The sequence below is a fragment of the Lathamus discolor genome, chromosome 11, assembly GCF_037157495.1.
Source record: "Lathamus discolor isolate bLatDis1 chromosome 11, bLatDis1.hap1, whole genome shotgun sequence".
In the NCBI taxonomy this organism is placed as follows: Eukaryota; Metazoa; Chordata; class Aves; order Psittaciformes; family Psittacidae; genus Lathamus; species Lathamus discolor.
In genome coordinates this window covers 217,234-244,196 of record NC_088894.1, presented here as the reverse complement: position 1 = coordinate 244,196, position 26,963 = coordinate 217,234, and the positions used below count along the sequence as shown (strand labels likewise).

General features: G+C 53.7%; 1 protein-coding gene across 6 annotated transcripts in view; it reads right to left on the bottom strand.

The window, feature by feature from the left end:
- Window positions 1-503: 503 nt before the first annotated feature.
- Window positions 504-26,963, bottom strand: part of CDH22 (cadherin 22) — a 77,467-nt gene continuing 51,007 nt past the window's right edge. For 3 of the 6 annotated variants that reach the window (XM_065691442.1, XM_065691441.1, XM_065691443.1), the window contains exons 8-12: window positions 20,745-20,881; window positions 13,407-13,528; window positions 13,005-13,122; window positions 4,685-4,936; window positions 504-3,480 (exon numbers count right to left, since the gene is read on the bottom strand). In XM_065691442.1, the coding sequence (XP_065547514.1) occupies window positions 2,942-3,480; window positions 4,685-4,936; window positions 13,005-13,122; window positions 13,407-13,528; window positions 20,745-20,881 (1,168 nt within the window). In that variant the 3' untranslated portion in view covers window positions 504-2,941. The remainder of the gene's footprint in view (window positions 3,481-4,684; window positions 4,937-13,004; window positions 13,123-13,406; window positions 13,529-20,744; window positions 20,882-26,963) is intronic. The other 3 variants (XM_065691444.1, XM_065691446.1, XM_065691445.1) reach the window with 3 other exon arrangements.

Below are 26,963 nucleotides of genomic sequence, written 5' to 3'. Positions count from 1 at the left end.
GATAAAGGAAGATCGTGAGGATACATCATCAGACCTTGTCATTTGGTGTGCAGTTTGCCTCTTGTTCTATCTGCTGCTGTTCTGCAGGATGAAGGATGCTAATCCCCTTCCAGCTTCTGGGACTGGCTGCAGCAGCTTAGACCCTAGTGCTGGGAGTAGCCAGGGCAGTGGCCAGCAAGGCCAGCCTGGAGCACATATGCAGCACCTGTGCTACTCAAAGCACAACTTAACTTTCTCCTTCTGAAGAGGTAGAGAAAGCCAAGGGCATTTTTTTCTTCATCATTTACTTCAAATTCAGACAGAAAAACTGACCCTTCTCTTGAAGATGCTTTTTTTGATGAGCATTTCAGTGAAAAATGGGAAGAAGCCAGAGAAACAGCATTCTGCCAATGGGAACGTGCTGCGGGAGCAGCCAGCCCTGGCCCTGTGGGATGGCCCTGTGGGGCCACGTTGGCAGTGGAACATGAGGAAACAGAAAAAAAGACAAAATGAGGCAATAAGACTCAGGCTAGACGACAAGGAATAATTTATTTTCAGGTCCCACAAAGACCTTGAAAAAAATAACAAGGGTGAGGAAATCAACCTTCTAATTTGATCTGGGTAGAGAAAGAAACCCGAAGTGATTCCATCAGCTGCCCTGACAGCCACCAGCTCCTCCTGCTGTGTGCGGGGCGCAGGGAGCGCAGGGCACCACACTCCTCCGACTCACATGTGGGAACAGAAATGAAACTGCAGGTGCACGTGCATGGACTGCCTGGTTGGGATGGGGAGTAACCTGCTGGGAGGGTTGCTAAAACACGTACCCTGTCAGACCCCGTCTCCTGCGGACAGAGTCTTGCTATTGCACAACACTTTTGCTAGAGGAAGGGCCAGCTCTGGAGGGGCTCGGGCACAGCTCTTCAGCCTGGAGGGAAAACACAAACACATTCCTGAGGAAAGAGAGGGCTTTCTCCATTCTCCTACTCCCAAGCGGTGCGGCCAGAGCCAGTGTGAAGCAGCCTGTCGGCCCCGCTGCCTCCTCAGCATCATCACAGTGAACCAGCAGCACCCAGGGCACGGGTGCCTGCAGCAGGCGCCTGCTGCCGCCTTTGGGGGGGAGCGGAGAGACCCTGAGAAGCAGCAGCTCCTGGTCCCAGCGTGAAAGCCAAGCTGCAGCTCCTGCGCGGGCAGCCACGGGGGCAGTGGGCAGGAGCCGTGGCAAAGATGCATCCTGCCCCTCTCTGCTGTCAGGCCTCGCGCTGCAGCCAAGGGACCAACACCAGCAGCCGGGAAACAAAACACAGTAAAAAATGAACAAAATGAACATGCTGTACATTTACAGTTAAACCTTCTCCAAGGAGAGGAAAACACTCTCTGTGGCTAAACTAAAAGGACAAACCCAATGACAAGCCCAGGATGTGTCAGGCCTGGGAGACCTTATCAGTTACCTATCAATGATGTAATTGATTTTTTTCCCCAGCATGAACAGATAAGGGGCTGCGCTCTCCAGCATGGCCGAGAGCTGCCCAAGGGTGCTGCTCAATGCACTGCTCGAGTTGCCGCGGCGGGAGTCTGCAGGCTGACAGGCGCAGGGCAGGGAGTGAGTGCTCTCCCCCAGCATCATCTGGAGCCGGAGGAGCAATGGCACATCCCACCAGCTTCCTCCTGAAATAAACTGCTTGTGAAGGCAGCCCCCCCTGCGGGAGCTTGTACCAGTTTCTGCAGGGCAGTGTGGCAGGCTGGGGACACACCGGGCACCCTGTGGAGTTACAGGCCCGCTGCCCAGCCTGCAGCAACCAGCTCGGACGTGCAGCAGCACCAGCAGCATCTGGCCTTGTGCACATGTCCTGGGGATGGCTTTTCTGTCACCAGTGGTGATGCTTTGCTCTCAGCTGGGTGTAAACAGGAATTATTGCTCCAAACCAGGAGCTGGGGTTCTCTCGCACCCTACAGCATGGTCCTCAAAGCAGGACACAGCTCCCCTACCACTGGAGGCCAGGGTGCCCCTACATCCTGCCCCTGCCCTGTGCAGCCCGGGGCGTTTCGTAGGAAGCTGGTGCCTGGCTGAGAGCCCTGCAGAACCGGGCCCAGCCTGCTGAGGGGCTGCAGAACCCATGGGGTAAGTGCTGCTCTGCACCCCCTACGCCTTGGTGGTGATGGGGATGTCCCTGTCCATCACCAGTGTCATGGAGCACACCAAGACCTTGCAGACAACATCTGCTGTGCAGGGCAGGAGGGAGAGAGAGCGCCCCTTCAAATCACAAGTGTCTTTGATAACCGCGAGAAAGGTCTAAGAACTGAGAGGCGATGCAATCGCATTTAGAGGTGAAGTGTGTTTCGAAGTGAACTCTAGTGCAGAACATAACCTTGGAGCCCAGATCCAGGACACACACCCCCAGCACATGCTCCCTCCGCCCTGCGCCAGCAGCCGGGTGCTGCGGAGGAGCCCATGCACAGGGAGGAGGACTCCAAACAGTGAGAGAACTTGTGGGGAAAAGCTGAAGAGAAGCTAAAAGCTTGTTTCCCTCTGCAAGGAAAGCTCTTAGAGAAATCAAAGCACTTCAAATGCTCTGACTCAAGTGACAAAAACAATTTAGACAACAAAAGGCTCCCAGTTTGCTCTTCCTCTCCTGGAAAGGGCTCACTGAACAGATCAATTTAAATGATAATTTGTTGGGCAGAAACCCTCAGCAAACTCTCCTGAATTAGGTTTTCTCTTTCTGAAATTAACGTGTAGTGCTTTAACAGAGACCAGTATTAAGGAGATGTTGCTGCCACAGTGGCTCCTTTGGGAATGCCAGCCTCTTGTGTGGAGGTGCCATGAACAGGAGGCAGGTGCCGAGGAGCCTATCGACCATCACTGCATCCCCTCTGCACCACCGGTCCGGAGGCACCCGCTGAGCCCTCCTGACACAGAGCCCGGTCCAGGAGCTGCCGGCACCTCACGGGGGAGGCGGGATGGCTACGAGGCGTCGGCGTCCTCCTCGGCCCTGCGCCCCGCATACAGCGCTGCCAGCTGCCGGAAACGCGGCCCCCAGCCCCCCAGGTAGGAGAAGTCCTGCTCCGAGCTGCTGGACCACGTATTGATGGAGCTCAGCGAGGGCACTGGGGAGTCTGAGCCCTCGAAGGCGTAGGTCTGGAACGAGTCGTAGGGCGGCACAGATTGGTCCTCGTCCGCCTGCTCCACCTTCCTGCAGATATAGTCTCTGAACACCGAGAAGTCCAGGTCTGGGCTCTGCACCCACTGTGGGAGAGAATGGAGCTCGGAGGCCGGGTTTCCGCTCAGGCCTCCCTCTCCTGCTATCCCCCCTCCGTCACTGCCTTTGAACTCACTGAAGTCGTAGAGGCTGCGCAGGGCTGACATGTCATAGGCCTCTGTGTCCTGCTCACCACCCCCTTCATCGTTGTATTTGATGACATTGTCCCGCATGTCCTCATCATCCTCAGATGTCAGGTGGCTTTTGTGGTGTCGCTTCAGCGTGAGGATCAGAAGGATCAGCACTGGGAAAGGAAGAGACGGTCAGATGGGCACAGGGGCTTGTGCACACAGCTGGCGGGCACAGAGCACTGGCTCCTGCCAGCCAGGCTCATCAAGTAGCATGTGCTGTCTCACTAGCTTAAAGAGGTTTGCCCTGGCTCCAGTGTGAACCAGGAGCTTCCTCTCTCATGTAGTGTGACCACTGAGACAGGCGAGAGAGATGGATGGACACACGGCTGGACAGACAAACGGATGGATTCTGCAGAGGATGAGTAGGAAAAGGGGGTGCATGAATCACAGCAGCAGCCAAATGCTGGGAGGGTGAATGTAGAGCAGATGGCACAGAGCCTGAGCGGCGAGCCGCAGCTGTGTCCTGGATCATCATCCATTCATCCCATCACCTTTAAAGCACCGATGTGCACTTTATTCGTTTGGGCAATTAGGCAGAAATTTGTTTGCGCTGCGTCGGAAAATGAAACCAGTGTAAAGTGCACCCTGTGGGAAAGGGCTTTCTAAATGGAGACACAGTAGCGGGGGGGAGCAGAGATATGCCAAGGAGAGGAGACTTCACTGAACAATGAGCTGGCTTCCACAAACCAGTGGCTATCTGGACGGCCCAGGAGTCAGCTGAGAGCAGCACCGGTGCCGGAGGGCTTTCTGCACACAAGCCCACGCTTCCCCTGCACCTTTCTGCTGTCCCGTGGTGGCCCAGCACAAGCTTGTGCCACCATGCCAGTGGCAGCCAGCAGCTTTCACGGGTGCAGGGCCCTTCGTGGGCAGTGCTCTGGTTTGTGTGCCCCTCCTGCCGCACACTCATGCACACTGACACTGACGCAGCCATCCGAGGCAAGAGCACAACCACGCGTCCCTCATGGGCTGCCCCTGCCCACCACCCTGGAACACACACATACCCCATGTGCTGCGGGACGCCTGCTGTGGCACAGCACGGCAGCCAGCCGGCAGCCCTCCGGTGCCCGTGGGGCAGCAGCATGCAGCTGTGCACAGGAAGCCCTGCTTTGGCTGCCGCCAAGCCCAGTGCACACCGGAGCTTCCCGATGGTCACCTGCTGGCAGGGCCAGGCTTCCTGTCCCCACGCTGCAGCTACCAGCAAGGAGACAGCGAGCAGAGGAGCCTGCACCATGCCTGTGGCCTGTGCTCATTGTGTGATGCTGGATAGAAAGGGGATGGACAGGACAGGAGGAGGCAGGGGGACAGGCAGGCACTCACCAACCAGGATGAGGATGCACACCAGCAGTGCGATGAGGGCCCCGGGGCTCAGCGTAGCTGACACAACGTAGGCTGTGCTGTTGCAGGACTGGATGGCCCCACTGCTGTCACAGCCACAGATGCGGATGGTCAGAGTCCCTGTGCTGCTGAGGGCAGGGGGGCCGCTGTCCACCACCAAAATAGGCAGCAAGTACACATCCTGCTCCTGGCGATTGAAGCCCACTCTCTGCGTGTGCACTGCAGCCGTGTTGTCTGCAGGGAACAAGTAAACCCCCGGCCAAGTCACTCCCACAGCACAGCCAGCAGGACTCACCAGGAGCTCCCCCGCGCTCACGACAATCAGCGGCTGTTTGTACCAGCACCAGCAACCAACCCAAGAGGGGATGGGGCCTCCGTCCTCTCCATCACAGGGGAGCACGGAGCCAGCCTGAGGCTCCCCTGCACTGCAGCAACCCGAGCAGCTAGGGGCAGCCAGCTCTGCTCCAGCATATGCCCCTTGGACAGGTCCCCCTGGGCAGCCCAGCATCTCCCCAGCGCACAGTGAGCCCAACGCAGGAGCAGCAGCACGCGGGCGCTTGAGCTGTGCTGACAGTCAATGCAGTAGGAGTAGAGAGAGGGAAAAACCTTCCAGAAGACCCTCAAAGAGTGGCACAGGGCAGGAATAAGGATAAAAATCAGTTGCTGACATGGAGACCAGAGTAGACAATTCACTGCTTCCAAACCTGAGAGCTGTGGGTGAAGGGTCCTGCCTCAGCCGGAGGACCCTAGGACCCTCTGTCACTTACTGAGGAGCAGGCAGAGCTCCTTCCAAGCCTCCCAGCCAAGCCAGCATCCTCCTCCCCATCTGCTCAAACCCTGCAGTTTCAGGGGCTCAGCCGGCACGGCATAGCCCATTATGATCCCATTAACACGGCCACTTCATGGGACCCTCCAGGGCCCCAGTGCCAGAGACAAACCCAAGCAGCAGCTGTGCCCATACAACCTGGAGCAGGGAGGGTAGGAACAGGGACTGAAAATCAGCTCAGCTCCCTGCTCATGTGTGCTACTTACTGCCAGCCTGAATGGGCAGGAAGGGATTGAACAGTAGTTGAACAATTGCAGCCAGAAGTTGCTGCTGATTGTCTGCAGTCTTTATCTAATAAAAGGTAGATTGGTGCACTCACAGCGAGGTGCTGCTGTCTACAGACTTTCTCCTCATTGTACCTGATTTATGCTGGACTGGCCCCTTTCTGTATCAGTCAGCTTTTCGATTGGAAAAGGCATCTATTCTAATTCTGGCTCATGGGCTGCCTGCCACCATGGAAATTGCTGTACGGATTGGGTGCTGCACGGGAGCATGCGGGCACGGCAGACACAGGAGCAAGGCAAGAGCAGAGCAGGGAGACAGGCGCCCACCTGGAAGCAGGGCAGATCCCTCGGCACTGCAGCTGCAGCAGAGTGGAGCAGAGCCCATCTGCCCCTGGCTGGGGGAAGGCTGGTCTCTGCTTCAGAGCAGCCTGGAAGAGGAGGAGCTGGGGCAATCTGTGCTCCCCCAGCGTGTGCTGCAGCCCAGCATGGGTAAGTGCAGCAAGAAGGAGGAAGATGGGCTGTCTGTGCCCAGAGGGGAGGAAGCTGTGCACAGGCTGGTGCCTAGAACAGCACTGAGCTCTCATGGTGCTAAATACCAGCTGCTGCTTCCTATTGTCAGGTTCCTGGACTCAGCCCACCAGAGTTTTCTGTGTTGTCAGAATATGGCTGTGTTGCTGGGGAGAGTGGAGCCTTTCAGCTGGAGAGAGCTGATTCCACCACAAAGGAGACACGGAGAAAGCCATCTCTTCCAGTTCACCTCAGAGCCCAGGTCTGCCTTGAAGAGCTCAACGTGGGAAAGGCAAGGACACTGGAGAGAAGACCACACCAGCCGACATCAGGAGGCTGCACTGAATGCCACAAGGGCGATACTCAAAATCAGATCTTACTCATGCACACAGAGCTGTGCTGCAGGTCACTAGACAAAACTCTTCATTTGGATGTAGCATCTTTTATCCACTAAAGGAATTTTCCGGGTAACCTCACTTATCCCTGCTCACAGCAGAAGACTTCAGGCAGGCAACATCCTTAGGAGCACAGAGCACAAGACAGCATAAGGCAAATACTTGCACAAGTCGATCTGGGGACAATTTGCCTCAGAGGGAGACACTTCATGCAATGTCAGCTCGCTGCCTGCAAGGCTGCACACCCAGCACTGACCCATGCTTCGAGTCAGATGTGATCTGAGTGCTGCAGTGTCCCCAGCACATGGAGGGGATCACCCAGAGTGAAGAGCACAATCTTTCTGCACCACACGCATTGCCTGGCTTCTCTGTACAGGAGGCAGGGACCACCGACTCTCTACCTGAGCAGCCGCCAGGTCCTGCAGGACATGGCTGCCTTGTCTGAGATGTGGCACCAGCACAGAGGCAACTGGCATAGCTGCTGGGGAGCGCCAGCAGCAGAGTCTGTTGAGAAGCTGCCTATTACTTCCCAAGGATGAGAGAGGAAACTAATTATTGTTATGCCAATCCTTCATACAAAGGTAACCAGATCTCACTGAGTGCTGTTCGATCAGCTTGCTGCAGCATAGGAGGCAGAGATAAATAACGTTAATGGCACCAGGTTAGCAAGAGGCCAAGGACTGACTCCTAGCTTGCCCATCTAAACATAAGCCTTGGGCGTCTGGAACTAGGGGAGATAAAGCCACAGGACAAATGGAACAGAACATTTCACTGTGCGTGAGCAAGGCTCTGGCCCTCAGCCCAGGAAGTTCGCCTTTGCTGGCACCACCACTGCAGTCAAGTAGCTAAGCCTGAGCTGGGGTCAGAGGACCCCCGGCACACAGCCCAGTACCCCCATGTGCTGCTCAGCCTGTGTCTGGCCTGGGTGTGATAAACCGTTGTGCTTGGGAGCTCCCGCAGTCACCCAGGGAGCATCCCTCCAGTGCTGTGCAAATGCCGGCGCAGCTCCAGCTCTTCGCTTCCCTGGAAAGGCAGCAGAAGGCTGGCGACTTCCCTTCTGTTCGCAGCCAGCTCCAGCTCCTGTGAGGGACATGCCACAAGGCACACCGTATTTTTAGAAACAATCTCTAGGAATCAAGGGGAAATACATGTGCAAGTCGCAGAGAGGCAGCCACTAACCTCAGCTCAGCTGAGACTGCTCAGGCAGCACATCGCTCCGCTGAGCCCCCTCACCGCCAAGTAGGGGAAGAAGAAATATCTTCACTGCTGAACTCTCAAAGTGAAAATGAAGCAGCTAGTACTGAAATATATCAGCAGCACAACAGACAGCTCTGCTCTGAGAAACCTCAGCTCAGGAGGGGCTGAGTCTTGCCCCATAACCCCAGACTTGGTGCTAGGGAGAGAGAGAAACTTTACAGCTACAAAACACTATTTCAAATACCATTTCCTCCTGATCAAGGTGATGTGAGCACTTCCTACAGGAGGGAGATCCACAGGAATTTCACACCTTCACCTATGATGTTGCTTTACCAAGGCTGGCCAGTCAGACCCCAGTCCAGCTGAGACCAGTCCACTTCAGGCTCTGGGATGGCTCTAGCTACCTCCCTGCTGGCCACCGCTGTGCCCAGGCTTCCTAAGCACCTGGATAACTCTTCTCTGTCCCATAGTTACACCCCTGTTATTCCCAAACTTCTTCTGTATTTCCTTCTGAAATACTCCAGAAAAAGCACTGCTGCTGCTATGCAGAGGAGTCTATTTGACCATAGATGTAAAGAAAATTTTGCCCAGATCTGGGAAAATGCATCCAAACCTCCTATGAAACAGTGTAATTTCTCTCGGTGCAGTTGCTTTTCTACATGCTGCTGACCGAAGGCAGCTGCTTCAGGATGTGTCTTGGCGCAGATTTGTTTGTATCAGCACAGCCTGAGTTGTTGTGGAAAGCCAGGCAAGCCCGGCCCGGTGACCTCTCGCATCTCTTCCTCTGTAGCAGCTTTCTCTGAAGTCCAGTTCTGGGGGTCATGAGGTTGAAGAACAGCATTTCCCAGGCAGTGGTACTGGCATTCAAGCAGATGTTAATCCACAGCTTTCCTGCACAGATGAATTTGAATCACCACGTTTATGCTTTCCTGGCCTGTCTTTCCAAGGTTGCACTTTGTGCTATGGTCACACCAATCTAAAGGTCATGCCATATGTTCTCTGAAGCCTCAAGCCAAATCTTTTCCTATCGTTGCCATCTTGCTGCACAAACTGACATTTCCTCTGCAGGTTTCCTATGCCACCCTCTTCCTGACCACACAGGGACGTTATCCCATGTCACATCATATCACCTTGTGCGACAGACAGGAGATGACACCTCTGCCTGCTTTGAGGAGCAGACAAGCCAGAAATCAAGATGAGTCAAGAACGCAGGGACCAGTCAATACTGCTGCAAGAGGAAAGCTCAAGAACGCAACATACTCTGGTGGTACTCTAGGATAATACAGGAATTCTGTCTCAGACTCCCTCTCCAAAGAGGCTCTTGGCAGCGTCAGAGATAGAAATAATAAATCCTTCCCATAACTCAATCTTGAACAGTGTTAGGAGACCAGAAGGGAGCAAGCTACCTCCAGTCTGGATTTCAACATCTCTGCCCTCTCCCATGCTCCGGGGCCCCACCAGCATGTGCATTTCCCTGCTCCGGCAGCCGTTCTGCAGCTCCAGTGACCAGGCACGCCGGCTCCAGGGAGGTGTGCTCAGACCCCCCTGGCCCCAGGCAGGAGCGCTCAGACCCCCCTGGCCCCAGGCAGGAGCAGCTGTAGGAGAAGAATCTGATTCTTCTCTTTTACCTCTTCTTTCTCCCAGGTTCTCTGGGCCAGAGCACACTACTCCTGCTCTTTGCCTTTGCTCAGCCCCACAGAGATTCGATGCTCTTTTTCACCTCACTGTCAGAGCAGTGTCCGGGCTGCTCATGCTAAGAACAACATCCCTGCGGGGCTGGAGGAGCCTTCCTCTATCCTGAGGCAATCCTGGAATCCTAACATTTTGCTTTTGATTGTTAGGATTTTCTGATCTTCTATCACCCGTTACAGACTCTTAATGAGACCTGCAGAGAGTTCAGACATCTGCTTGCCTAGCCCTTGAGCTCTGGAGTCAGTAGCTCCATGTGTCACTCCATATTATCTACCACCCCCTCCAGGTTGCTGAGCTTGGATGCTGTCTACCATTCCTTCAACACAATTAGCATTTCTTGGAGAATATGATTTCAGGCTTTAATCGCCTTTGATCCTGCTGTAATCAATTTTCTCAGGCCAGAAAGATGCAGCAGAAGGCAAGTTGGGAGGCAGAGGATGGTGAATGCCTTTGGAATTGCACCAGCAGGAGCTGGGTGAGGTCAGCTTTTCCAGTTTTATCTCTTCCTTAAGGCCCTTAATTTGCTGGGCATCTTCCTTCTGGATAGCGGCTGTTGTTACCACACATGACACATTTATTCCTTGCGTGATGAATTAGGAAGTGCTTGAGCACTCCCTTGGACAGAGCAAGATCAAGGAAGGAGAGATACCCACAGGAAATGGCAGTGTTGCTAAAAGCCTGACTTGTGCAAAGTGGCTCTAATCCAGCTACTGCAGTTTCCTGCAGGGTCACATTTTGCTCCTGTATCCCTGAACTGGAGCATCAGAGGCAGCTCCGGGTGCTGCTGGGAGGTGATGAATGGGGCTGCAGATGTTCACTGCAGGCACCTTGCAAGGGCCACCCCCACTCTGAGCTGTTCTGGCTGCAGTGGGATCTGACCCAGTGGGGTCTGGGTGAGCAGCAGCACCGTGACCATATCATGGTGCATCAGGCTGCAGCAGACCTGCCCTCTGACCACCACATATGCCCACTTACCAGCAGGTTCTCCATCCTCAAGTTCATCATCTGATGGACAGGCTGCCCCATCCATCACCCTGGGCTTTCTCAAAAACCCTTGCAGGCTTCCTCCACATTCCATGAGGGGTCCTCTAAGAGCCCAGCAGTGCTGCAGCCACTGGTGCTCCCCCAGCTGCCAGCCCTGCCACAGCCTGGGGCTCTTGTCCTGCCTGAAGAACGGTAACGGGAGCTTTCCCAAGCAGATGCTGATCTCTACCACACAGAGGACAAGTCACCCTCCTGAGGTGGCTTTCTGCTGCCTTGCAGGGGCCGAGGGAAGTAGGTGCAGAGCAAAAGAGAGGATTTAAGCAAAGCTTAGAGAATCCATCTGTGCTGACATCCATCAGTGTCACTCCTTGGCTGTAAAAGCAATATTTATAAATCACGTTTCAAAACTGGCTACAAATTTGTACGAAGAAACAGATGGGCTGGTGGTAGCAGTTTGTCACCACTGATATTTATATGGAGGAGTAGAGCCAAGTGCAAGAGGGGCGAATGCACAAGAAGGAGGCAAGAGGGGGAACAAAAGAGGATGCAGCAAAGGAACCCAGGAGGGCAGGGAGCGAAGGTGAGCACGCTTAGGTGCTCAATGGACTAAGGGGAAGGAATCAAAAGAAGGGAGATGGCACTAAAACACATGCGTGTTAGAAGTGAGAGGTGCCTCCATCTGCACAGGCAGCTGCCTCCTCTTGCTGTGGAAGACAGCACTGCTTGGCAATTGGGAGGGTCTCCAAGCACCCTGGGAATAACCCTGCAGCAACAGCATTTGTTTTCCCAAGAGCAGAAGGCGGGAGGTGATGCCAGCTTTCACTCATTTTATGCAGTGTTGCGCCACATGCAGAGTTTGTGGGATCGTTTAGCACGAAGGTGCAACGAGAGCCTCATCCCACTCAAGAGAGCAGCAGCTCTGGAGGAGGCGGCGGCGCACGAGCCCGTGTCCTGCGCCCTCCTGCAGTGCCCGCTCCCAGGTGGCTGCTGGGTGCCAGTGCGGCACCGGGAGCCGGCAGCCCCCACTGAGCCCGGACAGGTCTCTCCCGCTGGGCAGGTGGAGCAGCAGCCACGGCTCCGGGGTCAGAGCAGCGAGTGCAGTCCCATGCTCCTCAGAGCTCCTGGAGAGCTCTGGTGCGGATGGGCAGCCGGGTGGAACATGGTGTGCTTGGGCACATCTTCACAAGGTCCTTCGAGCAAGTTAATCACTGGGCGTGGGGCAAAAGCTTGCGGAGGATTTAAGCTTGCTTAGATGATAAGAAGCAAAGGTCTTGTGAGAACAGCTGCCCGCGAGTGCCAGGGAGGGACTTGGGTCAGGGACAGTGGCTCTTTTTAGGACACAAAGCATTATTGGTCCTTCTGTGATTGTGTCTGAAGCTTTCTGGTGCAAATTCCATTTTGACTATCCCTAATAATGCTGAAGCAAACTGAGCGAGCACGATCTTACGTCAGCAGAAGGTTCCTCTGATAAGCTCAGAACAAACTAAATCAGACTTTTGATAGATGAAACTGCAAAAACGTAAGAAAAAAGGGTTTAGAAAACAAAGAAGTATTTTAATGTGATTCGTCGGTTTCCATCTGGGCTGGCTCCTTTGGCAAGAAAGTACACATCTGGCTGGATAAAATCCCAGTATCTGCAAGGGTCCCTGTACTGACTGCTGCAATCAGCACCTAAATTCACCCAAACCCCCAGTCAAAAATAGGAAGCAGCCTGATAACAACCTTTCTGGGTTGTTACTGTCCACATGCACGCAGCCTGACCCTGCAGTCCACAAGCGAGGGCTCAGACAGAAAAATCCTGCGTCACAGCCTTTGATTACATCGGCAGTTTGGGATCATGGGGAGCCCCCCAGCCCAGAGGTGCAAAGAACTGGGAGCTTCCCAGAGGAGTGGTACTCCTGAGCCACCAGCTAACAGGGGATCCAGCTCTGCTGGCCACATCCCAGGTAACACTTAACAGCGGATCCGCCTCTTCTGGCCATATCCCAAATAACCCCAAAGGCTGCTGCAGGCTCCCGAGCCTGTGTCGAGGCACAGGGGCTGCCCACCCCCACGGAAGACCTGGGATGACCGGCACTCCAGGATTTACCTTGGAGACAGACAAATCACAATGCTCAAAACGGGAGCATGTTCATCTGTAAATCCACATCGTGTCCTTGCCTTCAGGCAGGTTTTTGCATTAAAAAAGGGACCAAGGGCCCTGAAAACACAAAGCCTAATGAGACAGCACAAGAGGAGTTTTGGAGCTTCGGCAGCAGAGAAGGAAGCTAGCAGAGCCTCCCCGAGGAAATCCAAACTGCTAGCTGACCTGTCCCACCATTCCAGGTTGCCAAGGAGCCTTGAGGAGTGCCCAGAGGATCCTCAGCTCCATCCGGCATAGGTGGACCATATGCCCACAACTCTGCCTCCCTCTCCATGGCCAGCAGTGCCACCCAGCCCACAGGCAGCATGACTGGGAAGGGTGCAGCAGGGCTTACCCTTGATATCCAGCAGAGAAAAGTGGTGATTGTTGGTGGCTTCAGGTGCCAGTGTGAAATAGAAGCGATGGCCACTCTGAGGCTCATCACGGTCCACAACACTTATTGTCTGGATCAGCTGTGGGGAGAAAGCAGAGGTGAGTGTCAGTGCTGCCTCCGCAGCCCTGCACACGGGTGCTGCTCACCAGGTCCAGCCCAGCAGAGCATCACTGCCTGCTGCCACAGCAAGGGACAAGCCTTTGCCCCACAGATGGGCTTAGCTGTAGAACACCAGCAAAACCGTGACGGTGGTTGCATGGGAAGATGTTCAGGCAGAAGGGGAAGAACGGGCAGGCTGGCATGGTCCAGAGCACTGCAGGCACTGATGGAAACCTGGGAGAAGGGCTGGGGAATACCCACTACCTGGCCTGGCTTGGCATCCTCACACACAGCAGCTTCATATGGGGTGGCAAGCTCAGGTGGATTGTCATTCACGTCCAGGATACGAATACGGAGGGAGGCTCTCGACACCTGTGAGTGATTATCTGAAACACAGAAAGAAGCGGAGCTTCAGCAGGAACTGCCATCTGCTGCTAGCAGGGAGCAAACCCTCCTCACCCCTGCCCATCCAGAGGCCATCGCAGCCACGCAGTTGCTGCCAGCACAGAGGGTCCACTGCGCCCACGGCACAGACCATTCCTGTGGGCACTCGCAGTCTCACTGCCCTGCTTTGCAGCAAAGAGCGAGCTGTGCCGAGTAACAAGGACTCCCAAAATACTGCTGTTGGCCTGATCTACCCCTGGAAAAGCTGAGCAAACCCGGGTGTGAGGACATCGTGCCCTGACCAGATCCTGACCCTGACAGCCCAGGGGTGAGCAGCAGCAGCTGAGAGGAGAGTGAGCAGAGCCAGGATGGGAAACACCCGGGATCAACCAAGAGCACAGGGCAGCGATCAGACCTGGTGTGAGCTCTGCCAGCACATGGAAGTGACCTGGGGGTGAACGCTGCCTGTCAGGGCAGGAGGCTCCTGCCCTGGGACGGGGCCTTGCACACTGACACCCGTTCTTGCGTTGCCATCAGCAGCTTGAACTGAGCCTGGCACCGTTTGCCAGCTGGCGCAAGGGGGTCATGCAGCAAGACCAAGGGCACCCCACACTCACCAGCCCAGGGGCCCGCAGCCGGATCTCCCCTCTCCTGGGGCACGGAGCTGCCGGGCCAGGGCTGTGCCCACTGGTGCTGCTCCAGGCACACAGGACAGGGATTGCATCTACAGCTCCATTCACTGCAGTGCTGCTCCACCACAGGCACGTGCTGCAAAGGTATATTGAGCCCTCGGCTGTAAGGTTATAAATCACTCTGGAGAGCCTAATGTTTTCTGAAGCACCTCATGCACTTCCAGAAATGAGAGCTCCCTCATACTCCACCTCCTTTGTTTTACCCAGAGGTTGCAACTGTGACAGACCCGATGCCTCTCCCCTTGCTCAGGCAGGAGCTCTGCTGCCTGTTTGCCTATGAAATTAATGCTGCCCCCCCCAGATCAGGTGGGGGAGAACCCAGGGGAGAGGAGATTTAGTGCTGCTCCATAATTAGCCAGGAACCTAAGCCCCCTCCCCTGAGCTGCCTTCACCCTGTTCTCACGTTATCACTCCCTCTCACCCAGACCAGCTGCTCTAGTGATTAGATTTGGGGGAGGGAGGCAGAAGTCGTGACTAAAAGCCTGGAACTATGTGTTATTTTAAAAGGCATGTTGGTGCAGTGAAGTAAACTGCAATTGCTTTCAGGGAGAGAGCAAGGGGGAGGCAGCGGGGTGGGAAGGGATCCGGGGGAGGTGGAGGAGATACGCCTGATGGCCCCGGGGCCACAGATGTGGAGGAAAAAGGGCTCAGTTCCTGCAAAGAGGATGACAGCTTCTCGTCACCCCCTCCCCAGCCTGAAGGCAGACGGGTAGCCATCCCTGCTGCTCAGCTCTGAGCAGGCTGGCGTTGCCCTGGAGGCACTGCTGAGAGAACGACGAGGAAAGGCAAAAAGAGCAGGGAGGACCCCATCTCTTTCCCTTCCTAAGCACAACCGTGAGGAGCAGTTCCTCCCGCGCTGCCCCAGAGTGCCCAAGCCGTGAGCGGGAGCCCAGGACCTCTCGGCATAGCACATCCACGGGGACTCTGTGGGGTCAAGCTGGGCTCTGAGTGAGCCTGAGCACAGCCGCTTCCCTTCAAGACCTCTCACAGCCCCATCAGGAGGGCCAGTACTTTTGGAGCTGGACGTACCCATAGGCCTGGCCCCATTCCCATCATCAGCAAGCAGCTGCCAGGAATGGTTTATGGCACGCACACGAGTGGGGTCATCTATGTGCCATGGCCCAGTGCCAAGGACCCACACCGACCCCCTCTGCCAGAGCCATAACTAACATCCCGCTCCCCGAGCACAGCTTGAAGCACGGTTGTCCTGTCATAAAACCCCTCTCCTTTTGCTCCTTCTGAAGCTGCTGAGCCCTGAGGCTCACACTTACTCGTGGCTCAGTGACAGGGTTAAAATTTGTCATCCCCAGGAACATCAAGGTTAAAAATGCAATAACTGCATGATTTTCTACTCTTTCAGTGAAGCACACATTGGCTTCTTCTTATTTTGGCTGGACTGTACTCTATTCGAAGGTTCTTCAAATGCTTTACTTATCAACTTCCCCCTTTCCTTTGAGCCAGTACCTGGATTTATGGGTGGAAAATATAAAATATGGTTACATGTATTTGAGAAAAGTTAACTCCAAAACATCTGAGAGGTGCTTTCTGTAACTATGTGGCAGAAACTGATTTTATGATGGTCAGAAGTGCAATTCAGACTGTTGGAGTATGCCGGTGATGAAAAGCATGATGTGCAAGGCCAAAAGCTTCCTCTACGCGCACACCAAGTGTGTGCACGCACCTCTTCACATGCCGCAGCACACAGAAATTAATGTCCTGAGTGGACAGGGGCCACGGGACGGCACAGACACACACCCTGGAAGGGCTCTGCAAGCAGCACGCGGCCAGTGCGCAGTGGAGGCTGCACGGGCCGGGCCAAGCGCGACGGGAGTGGAAAACCAGTCACCTTCCCTTGCAGCGCCTCCTCCGTATCCCAGCTCAGCTGACTGACATGCAAATTAGTTTAATTATTTCTTCTTCTAAAATAAATTATATTTTGCAGTGGCTGCAATATGTTGTGTCAGGCAAAATTACATTCAATATTTTTAAACTAATTGATGTCAGCCTTGAGAAAACCTGATTGACAGCAGCGAGGAAACTAGGCTGCTACCTAAACGCTTTCCTAAATTAAAATTAAACATGCCATTTTTCTGCATTTCCTTCAGGAGCTGGAATGCTATTAATCTGAAAGAGACATGGAAAATACACAGAAGAAGGGGGAAATGCTGGAAGCACAGCAGTGCACTACGGGAGCTTCAGGCTGAGGACTGGCAACTGCCTTTGACAGCACAGGCTGAATTATTTCGGAGCCACTGGAGCCTGCCGGGGCAGGGGATGGAGCTCTGTCACCCATTGCTCCCATGCTCAGCAGCGGCACTTGCCTCAGTGCTAAGGCAGACTCAAACAGAGCAGCTGAACCTTCAGCCACATCCCAGAGTGGTTTTTCTTAAGTTAACTGATCATGAGAGTAATCTCAACAGGACAATATTGTTGTCTTAAACATTCGGATGCAGAGCACCAACAGCATGCCCTCTCCCTGGGTTCTGCAGGACCAACAGCGACCTGCCCCAGGAAGCTACTCTCAAATGCTTTGCAGCAGCAGAGCTCGCAGTGATGGGAAGGGGTTGCCGAGATCCTTGGCCACCCCTGCCATGGCAGGAAAAGAGGAGACCTGTGGTTACTGCTGCACTAGGATCCGGTCCTTACCCCACCAGACCCTCACACAAACTCACACTAAAATACTTTGCGTTTTTACACCCAGACACTGCGAAACCCCAAACTCGACCATTGCTGAGGCACACATGCAGTTGCCCTCCTGCCTGCACACATGGCCATGCAGCAACACCACATACAGAAAGGCACTCTGCAGCTTTCCTGGTGCTGAGGCACAGGTTGAGTAAAGCCCAGAGCACTGCGGGCTGCAGCCTGGGGCTGCAGCACCTGCGGAAACAGCTCATGGACGCTGCTGTGCGCAGCGTGCGACCTGCTCTCTTCTGCAACAAGACCACACTGGTACAGCACTGAACTGAAAATGCTCACATTAGCAGGGAAGAAGAGGCAGGGCTGGAAATTTATTTCTTGCTATCTTGGCAAACTGGGAGAACAAACTGCAGAATGGAAGACTCGGATGGGCCATTCTGCTCCCCAGCACTCACACCATGGCTGGGAAGTGCAGGGTGGTTTTGGAGATGTCAGCGCAGTTGCCTGCAAAGCCCAGCTCCGATGGCAGGGACAAAGTACCACTCATCGGACACAGCAGCTAAATCAGAGGCTGGAGCTGAAAACGTGACTCCCAGCTGAGGGGAAGCAAAGTGGAAGCAGCAGTTAAGCCAAGTGACATATAAATGGCTCTCACCTCTCCGGAGTCCTGCCCCAACTCAGCAGCATGAGAGTCATTAAATCGCATCCAAACACAATGCTCTGATTAAAGCCAGACTCCAGCAGGAAGATTTATCATCTCAATTACCAGCAGTGGACACAGCAGTCAAAGCCTCATCATTTTACATGAGCAAAGACGAAAACAGGAAGAGAATCACTAATATTAGCCCAAGGAAGGTAAACAGCTTGCAAGGGAGATGAAGATTTATCTCTGGGAATGCTTGGCCTGGTCCCAGCCAGATTGGCTGAACAGCCCCATGCTTCCTGCTGGCTGCCACAGCTCGAGGCAAAGTATAATGCTGGTCACAAGCCACTGAGGAAGCTCACGCTGGGGAGTGCCGGTTCCACAGGGGGACCTGTTCCTCATCCTGCCTGCGGCCCCAGCCCAGCAACCTCACAGCAACAGCCAGACACCTTCTGCAGCTTCTTAGTACTGTTCTTTGGATGCACACGTGCTCTCTGGTTATGTGCTGGTGGGGCATGCACCCTGGACACAGCCTCTGCTGCAGCAGCACCAGGTCCCAGGCAGGGCTCTCCAAGGCTGCTCAAACCCACCAGACAGGGTGCCTGCGGCAAGCTTTCAATTAGCTGCCATTTGCTAAACCCTTCTCCGGACAGTCCTGCCAGCTGACAGGGCAAAACCTTGGTGCAACATGCTGTATGCCACGTGTGCCGTGGGAATTGAGCAGCACAGCCCCACAGGAATTGAGCAGGCAGGAATGGAGTGAACCTACCAGCTTCACTTCATTCCTTCTGCAAAGCTCACATCTCACCGAGGAAAGAGGAAGGATATTTTACCACCTGCCTCTGCCATGGCTGGTAATGTCCTGCCTGGCCTCACAGCAGAGCCTGTGGCAGCCAGCTGCAACCCGCACGCCCATGGCAAGCACGGGCAGGGCCCCGCCAGCCCCCCAGCCCCAGACACTGTGTGCTAGGCACTGCTGCGCTAGACACACCAATGGACACGCCAACGCCACGGTTCCGCCAGCCCCGTGTCCACTCCGCGCTGAGCCCTGCTCCAAAGCCCCGCTCCATCACTTGGGCAGCTGTACCTTTACAACTGCCCTTTCCGCCAGAGGATTCAGACATAAATTCCACTTTAAATTCAATATCAGTCATTAATAATTCATGATTACAAAACGTTAAGGATAATGTCAGTGGGAGGAATGTCTGGACAGTTAAAATGGATGAGTCAGAGCTCACCACAAGAGAAGTCAGAGCGCTGAAGAGTCTCACTGGCTTTTGAAGCGATCCGGCATGACAGGCTTCCCTGCCGGAGGGGAGCCGCAGCATTTACTGACTTGTTCTGAAATCCCAGCCACTGTGTGTAAATATTGTCCTTCTGATTCTTGTCACCTCGTGTTTCGTCTGGATGCTGAGCTGTGCTGCAATGCTGTGGTCCCCTCCTTCGCTGCCCATTACTGCCTGATGCCGGGCAGGGCTCATGACAGCACCACAGCCTGACAGCACAGGGGTCACCCTGGCCAGAGGCACAAAGCATCAGCACAGAGAAGGGTTTGGGACATGCAGTCCCCTTCCTCTCCTAGGGCAGCAGGACCTGGGCCCTTGCCCAGCCAGGGCACATGATTACCATGGCAGGGAAGCAGGAACCAATCTCTGTGCCCCAAGCCAAGCCCTGACCCAGCTCCTTGAATGTGAGCAGCATTTTCCTGCTCAAGAGCAAGCAAAGAAAGAACCACCAGAACTCCTGAGGGGTCTCTTGGAGCAAAGCCTGGGGAAGGCTCCTGCCTGCAGACAGATAGGTCTTGGCACACCTTTGCAGATGGCAGAAGGTGCTTTGCAGCTGTGGGGTGGCAAAGCACTGCAGGTGCCAGTGCCCTGGCCACTGTTGTGTCCAAAATGTGGAGAACTTCGAAGAATACAGTGATGCCTTTCTGCTTCCTACTGTGCTTCCCAGCACAGTGCCTCGGATGAAGCCCTTTCTCCGTCTGCAGGCTTAAGGAGTAAGACATAGCATCTCTGTGGGGTGCAAGGGGCCAGTTGCACCATCACACATGGGACCTGCAAAGCCCATAAGCTAAGGCACTGTGCAAACACAGTGGAGGGCAGCAGGATGGCCAGAGCAGCTTCCTACCCCCAGCAAAACCCCTGAGGGGAAGCAAAGCCTGCTCTTTGCTGCTATTATTTTATTTTCATTCCTCAAAAGGAGTCTATTCAGAGCTCCTTTGAGCAGCAGGACCCAGGTTTGTTCTTTTCTTTCTGAACTGGGGAAGAAAAGACAAACAGAACTTCTGCTGGAAGCATCCATGCTGGGCTCCACCACCTCCATCACAGAGGGAAGATAAACTGACAAAACCTGCAGAGCCACTGAGCTGCTCCCTCCCGGCTTTCCCAGCTGGGTGGGAGTAGGTTTGGCAGCTGCTGTAAACACAGGCTGAAGGATTGCACAGCCACAGGGAAGGAAGAGCCCATCACCAGGGCTCTCATGGGAGGGTCAGAGAGAAGCTAATTGCAGAAAGGACAGAAAGCTTCACCTCATCCTCTGCCTGAAGCTCTTTCTGGTGGGCTGCAGGGTGAGGCCAAGCACTGCAGCCAGAGCCACGGCAGCCTGGCACTAGCAACTCTGGCAGCATCGCTGCCCCCCATCCTCAGCACAGGGTCTCAGGACATTGCTTCTGCAGCCCCTTCCCACCGCTTCAGGGCCGGGACCTCCCATCCATTCCTCACTGCGCCTTGCCAAGGCTGCAGCCACACAGCAGGCAGGGAGGCACCCAGAGCCACAAACATGATGTGCAGGTATAGGCTGCAAATCCCACCCGCTGTGAGCCCCCAGCAGAAGCCATCTGTGCCACAGGGCTCCAGTTGACGGGGCATCACCCCAGCACGTGGCGGATGCAGGTGACTTGAACACAGCCCCCCGGGAGCCCCAGCGCCACTCGGAGGTGAGCGCAGGGAGCAAGCTGCATGGGATGACTGGCAGAGCCGGCGCACAGATAGCACAGATTTGATTAGAGTTCATCAAATATACTATTCGACCACGTTTCCTTATTAGCGCTCGAGTCAGGAAGAGTATTTTTAGGTTGTCTAGGGAGATGTCAGGCTCGGTGCTGCTGCATTTATTTATTACCTCAGCATTAACTAACACTTGCATCTTGGTCACCTCCACAGTGCACATACCTGCATATTCCCCTCTGCCCCACTCTGTCCCAGCACAGACTGTCTGCTCCACACAGCACTCCCACCTCACCTGCTTCCATTGCCAGGACAGTGATGTTGTGCCACCCTGCTGTCTCCCGGTCCAGGACCTTTCCTGTAACAATGGCACCTGTGTTGGCATCGATGTCAAAGATCCTCTCTGCATCTGTGCTGCGGTCGATGGCGTACCTGAGACCAGGCAAAAGGGGAAACTGTGAACAGCTGGAAGTGTCAAGCCCAACCTTGCCATCAGCCCCAGGAGAACAGGGATCTAACACAAGCAGCTCTATCACCACTGTCACTTTTCCTCTGCTGCAGCATGGTGCACAAGAGCCATGGCTTTACCAGGCTGCAAGCCCAGAGCCCTCAAGCAAAATTAAAGTGTGGCTTTCGGTGCATGAAGTGGAACTAAGCACAGACTGTGGACAAGCAGAAAAACCTGCTCTGATGGGAACATTTTGCTCAGGATAGACAGAGCGATATAAAAGTCATGGGCTGTAACTCCACTCATTACTCAGGAAAGCTTCTGAGCTACAGATTCAGGAAAAACATCAAACCAAACCAGAGGAGGCCACCCCGGCTTGAGGAGCCCACCTCACCTCCCACCCTCTCTCCCAATCCTGCCACAGCACCCACCCAAGAAAGACCTGGAGGACAGCACAGCAGCACACAGGTAGGCTGAGGTTGTGCTTGAGGGTCTCAGCTGGATCGGACTTCCCTTCCCATCCCCTCCCCTATGAGCACACACCTGATTGTGCACAAATAACAGCCACCACCACTGCAATCAGAATTGGAAACCCAGAAGGCCCAGAAATTGCAAATGATACAGCATAATGTTATTGTGTATAGCATCTTTCACACACACTGCATCCCAGAGCGCTTTACAGAGATAGATAATACAAGACAGCAAAGAGTACAAAGGATAAATTATCAAAAGTAGGACTGTGAATAAATTAAAGCCCTCAGTCACTCGTCTAACAATAGAGGGAAGATAAATGTATGGACAAAGCAAGCTGGAAAGCCAACGAGACAGGACAGTACTGAGAGGCCACATCAGACAAGGGGAGCATAGCAGGACAGGTCTAGGCTTGAAATACATCCAGGACGGTGGAGGCATGCTGCAGGCAGCTTCCTAGTGCTTGCACCTCACCTGGCACAGTCCAGCTGCAGCCTGTGTTTCCATCATCCATATGGCTTGCAGCTGAGGAACACCAACCAGCTCACCTGCATGCAAGGACCACTGCTCTACAGAGGCACTGATGACCTCAGTGCCTTTCTGTGCCCTGGAGGGAAACTAGCTGCAGATGAGAATGCCTCCCTGAGGGCACCTATCCCCACAGCCAGGCAGCTCCATCTCTGCTGGAGGCACATACAGAGGCATTTCTACGCTATTTAAAGTGTTATACAGACCCAGAGTACAGCACTCTCCCTTTCAGACATGGGGAGGAGAAAATACAACAGCACTTGCTTGTAGTTAAGGAAGAATGTTCAAAGATCACTATGGAAATTGCATCTGGGCACATGCACAATTTCATGTGTTCTACACCTATGTGTCTAGCTCCTTCCCCCCTTCTCGCACCTAGAGGCAATGGGGATCTGCCACCCAAAGCCAGGTACAAGCCTAGGCACCTCTGAACCAACTGCCAGGGACTTCCTAGCCATTGTGCATTTTGTGCTCCAGCTCCCAGCTGGAAACTGCCTCTGTAGGCAGGTAGGCAGCTCCAGAAGGGACAGTACCTGTCTTGGCAGCTACTGCAGCCTCTCATCCACTCTTCTCACTCACTACAAAGGGAAAGGAGAGGTCTGGCCACTCTGACTTGTATACATCAGTCCAACGTGCTGCTGGAAGGAGGAACAGAAATGGGGATGACAATACCTAATATCTTCCCAATACCATAACCGATGCATTTGCATAACTGCTTCCATTGTTCTCCCACATCACCTGATCCATTCCACACTGTCTTCCATGCCACTTTTTAATACTCTTAGAGTTCAGGATAGCACTTCACTCTCCATATGCCTTCCTTGCTTCTCAAATAAGCACATGCCTGTTTTGCTCACACTCGTGCCACTGCTGCATAAACAAAAATGTCTGGAAAAAATAGCTACACTCAAAAAATCCAGTGATGGGAGACATCACTGGGCCTGGAAACATCTGAGAGTGGCTGCCTGCATGGCCAGAGGGCAGGAGGCTGGTAGGGGAGCACTCTGTGCCATGCCACTGGTAACCTTTTCTTATGCTTCTAATTGTTTTGCTGCTGAGGTTGTCTTCTGTCACTTCCTAATTGCCTGCTGAGGACTGACTGCCCATGGCCCTGGCAGGGCACAAACCAAACCGCAAATCTGGTCCCTTTGTCACCACCAATACAGAGAGCTGTCACCTTCACAACACTGCGCCAGCATTGTCTGCATCCGCCATGAGAGCAGGGCTGAGACTGCTTCTACATGCTGGGATTTTGGAGGTAGTTAGTCCAGGAGCTCCCCATCTGCACAAAGGGCTGCAGAGGCTCTGGAGCTCGAGGAGCTGGGTACTGCGGTGCACAGGGATGTCTGCCCTCTCCCCAAAGCCACAGCCATAACAGGCTCAGACCTGCAGAACAACCAATCCACACCGCTCTACACAGGACAGACTCCAGAGAGCTCAGGTGCTAGAGAAGGCAGAGTGAGAAGCTGGCACCGCGCTCAGCTTACATCACTGTGCAGTATGATCTTTACCAACTCAAGTCCGTGCTGACCATCACAAGCCTCTCCACCTCTGGTAGTCCAGCTTCATATTCACCCATCCCACTGAACTCAAACAGTGCTTCTCACCTAGGAAGAGGTAGTGATTAACCCCTGGGTCCTCCAGGTACTCGGAAATAGGACATATACTTGTTCCTCCTAAAGCTGGCTGGTGCTTCATATCTGGAGCTGCATTGCCCAGTTCTGATTGGGATGCAGACCTTGTAATCCATTTTCCTCTCTTCCTGCTGGCATTGCCTGTTGGTTCGGATGTTACAAGTGACTATTCAATTTAGACAGCTTTCTCGGTGCTCATCTTTCTTGTGAATGCATTTCTCAAGCAGTTTGTTTCACTTCTCCCCCCTGAATGCAACAAGGAGCACATTTTACGCCATGTGTTTTGTTAACAGGGAGCTTTTCAAACACAGTGTGAAAAGCTTTTTGTTGTGTTTGTTTTTTTCCCCCTCTCCCTTTTGTGTTGAAGCAGGTTGTAGTTCTTGCTGTGCTGTTGGAGTCTACAAAATGCCCATGTCCAACACATGTGTCCGGATTTGGTGAATGCCAAACAAGAATATCTCCAAGAGCCTTAAATCCTAAGCAACATCTTCCCAGTGCTGATAAAGGTTGGACTGCACACAATCAAAGCACAGGCTCCCACTGCACAGAGAAAAACAAAAGGCTCCCATACAAACAGCCTCACATACACAGACAGTCTATCATTGTATTACCTCATACAACGGCTTAGCTGAGAAAAAATGCAGTACACCCAGGAAACGTACAGCTAAAGACAAAAAGCCAACTGGAAGCTAAATTCCTTCTGAAAGAGAGTGGTTCCAGCTTTTGTTAGGCAACAAACAAGGATGGAATAAAATAAAAAGCACTAGCCCTTTAGAAAGGCATTTCCTGCCTGCGCTATGGAGGGGTTCCGTGTTCCCACAAGATGCAGCACCTGTGCATTGCTCCCTGCTTCACAGCCCTGGTGCCGCAGGGAGCGAGTCCCCCTCTGAGCAGCCACAAGCTGGGGACAAACATGGCCAGAGCAGTGGGGTGCTCCCTGGACACCCTGAGCCCCAGCTTTCTTCCCACCTGGGCAAGTGGCTGCCAGGGGCTCTACATCCAGACGCAGCCAGCTGGGGCAGTGAGCAGTGTCTCAGGGACAAGCCCGGCTTGTCTGGAAGGGGTTTGCTCTCATACAAAGCATCTGCATCCTTGTGGGACAAGCAGATCACCAGGAGGGGAGCCCCAGGCTGAAACGTGCCTCCAGCAGCTGCTTCAGGCCAGGTGGTGCAGCAGTAGCCCTGCTGCACTGGCCTAGGGATGGAAACAAAGAGCAAAGGGCATCTCTTTTCCCATTTGGCTAAAAATACTTCCCAAACCTCATTATTGGCAGCCTGGTGTCAGCACGACCTGGAAACACTGACAGAGCTGATTTCTGCTCTGCAGTTTTTGGCAATCCTTGTTCTTTCCTGATTTGAGGGGAGAGTGTGTCTTGCAATGACAGAAGGTTGTGGCTCTCCCCTGTTTACAGGGCAGAGCCAACACATGCATCAGAGTACAAGAGAGAGCAGCCACTGCAGAAACACAGCCACATCTTTGCTCCCGACTCTGGCAGATAAGGATCAGGAAGTTAAAGGGATCCACTAAACTGCAGCAACTTGAAAGGGCTCATTCTAACTTCAAGGAGCCAAGGATCAAATACTGGTCATGCTGTCAGGACCGGTTGCTCTCTAATGTATCAGAGGTGAAGTACAAGTGCTGACTTCTTGTGACTGTACTTTGGAGAAGCACACTTGAAATGTGAGGTAACTTACTGCAGTCTCCTGCTGATGGGTTGGTGTCACATCCTGGCAGGGTGCTGCAGGATGCCTGCACCAATGTTCCTGCATCATTCTGAAGCTGTGAACAGCTGCCTACACGGCAAAACATGTTATTAAATTGCTGGGCTAGCCAGAGGGCAGGAAAGCAGGAGAGATCCAAGAGCACCTTCCTTCTGCACTGGTGCCATGTCAATGTGACCGATATAAACCTGTATCTCACTTAGTCCATGTTGAAATGGCAGAGAAGGGTCACCCACCTGCACCCCAGCAAGCACAGGGGAGCACTGCAAGGCACGGAGCTGCCACTGCTCGTGACAGCAGGGGAGTGAGGAGATGCACGGCAAGAACAGAATGGAGTGAAGAGGTGGACGGACAGAGACCAAGTGCCACAGGGGAGCATGGGGGATGCAGGATGAGCTACCTGCCTGGGGACAGCTGAAGGGAGGACACACATTTGAATGTATCAGGCCTGACACAGCAAAACACGTTGCAATTCCCAAGCTGCAGCAGATGCCTGGGAGTCCTGCTGGCTGGGCTCCTGTGCCTGAGTGTGAGGCATTGCCTTGTGTGGCACCAAGCACACTATAAGAGACACAATGGCACTAAGCACGCTATAAGAGACACAATCACATAGCAAAGTTTGGGCTCTAACCCTCTTGTTCCTAAGGAGTACTTGAGTGTGCTTCTCTCTGCTCAGAGTCCCCATCACCTTCTGCGCAGCAGTAGAAAGACACCCTCCACCACTTTCTTTTGTTCTGTCTGCAAACAATGCAACAAGCTCCACAGGGAAGCAGCACAAAGAACAAGAGAAAAAGAGAATACGAATAGTTCTGTCCCCAAGGCCCCTTTCCTACAATTACAGATCAGAAAATAAGATCTACGTTCTGTAGCACTGCTGGAAATAGTCAAGTGAAAAAGCACATGCACACATATACACACACAGATGTGGAGAAAGACTGCACACATCTGAGGAGCACAAGCCAACAGCCATGTGCTCAGGGTGGGCCACAAAGAAAGCAGACACGTAGCCTGAATGAAGAGGGTAGCCACATGAGAAGGTGAGCAGAAGTACTTTGAGAACGCATCCAACAGACAGCACTGACCACTGGAAGTGCTGCAACACGTGCACGTAGTTCCTGGGACACCAAGGCTAATTTTGTTCATTTTCACCCTGAAGACAACTTCCAGCACCCAGCTTTGACACACAATACTCTGCAAGCTGCCAAGCATCTGTAGATGGCAGCTTGCCATGTGTAAGTTCTTTTTTGAGCTTTATAAAGCGTCTCAATCTTAATTTACATGAAGATCAAGAGATACCCCATACCCCACCTTGAACAAGAGTGTTCTCCATGGCTACACAGCACTGGAGCCTCAGCACCACAAGCAACTATGTGGAGACACCACTGAAAGAGATCAGTACTGTAACTGGGCCCTGCCTGGCCATGTCCTCCTCCATCCCAGTCTACCACTGCCTGGGATGTGCTCCCTGCAGAGCTCTCAAAGGCAAAGGCACTGCTGCCCTTTGAAGCACGCCCGCAGCTGCGCCGCTGGCACGAGAACACACGCTCTGGCAATGCTTTCCACACATTGAGGGCCTTTTCTGAACACCAGTTTTCCAGCCCAACTGCTCATGACTCAGGCCAGTTGGCAGAGCCAGAAGCTGCTTTGTGCCTCAGGTAGTAGCAATTTAACAAGGTAACAATCTCTTTAGTCACAAATTAAATGGAAATGGG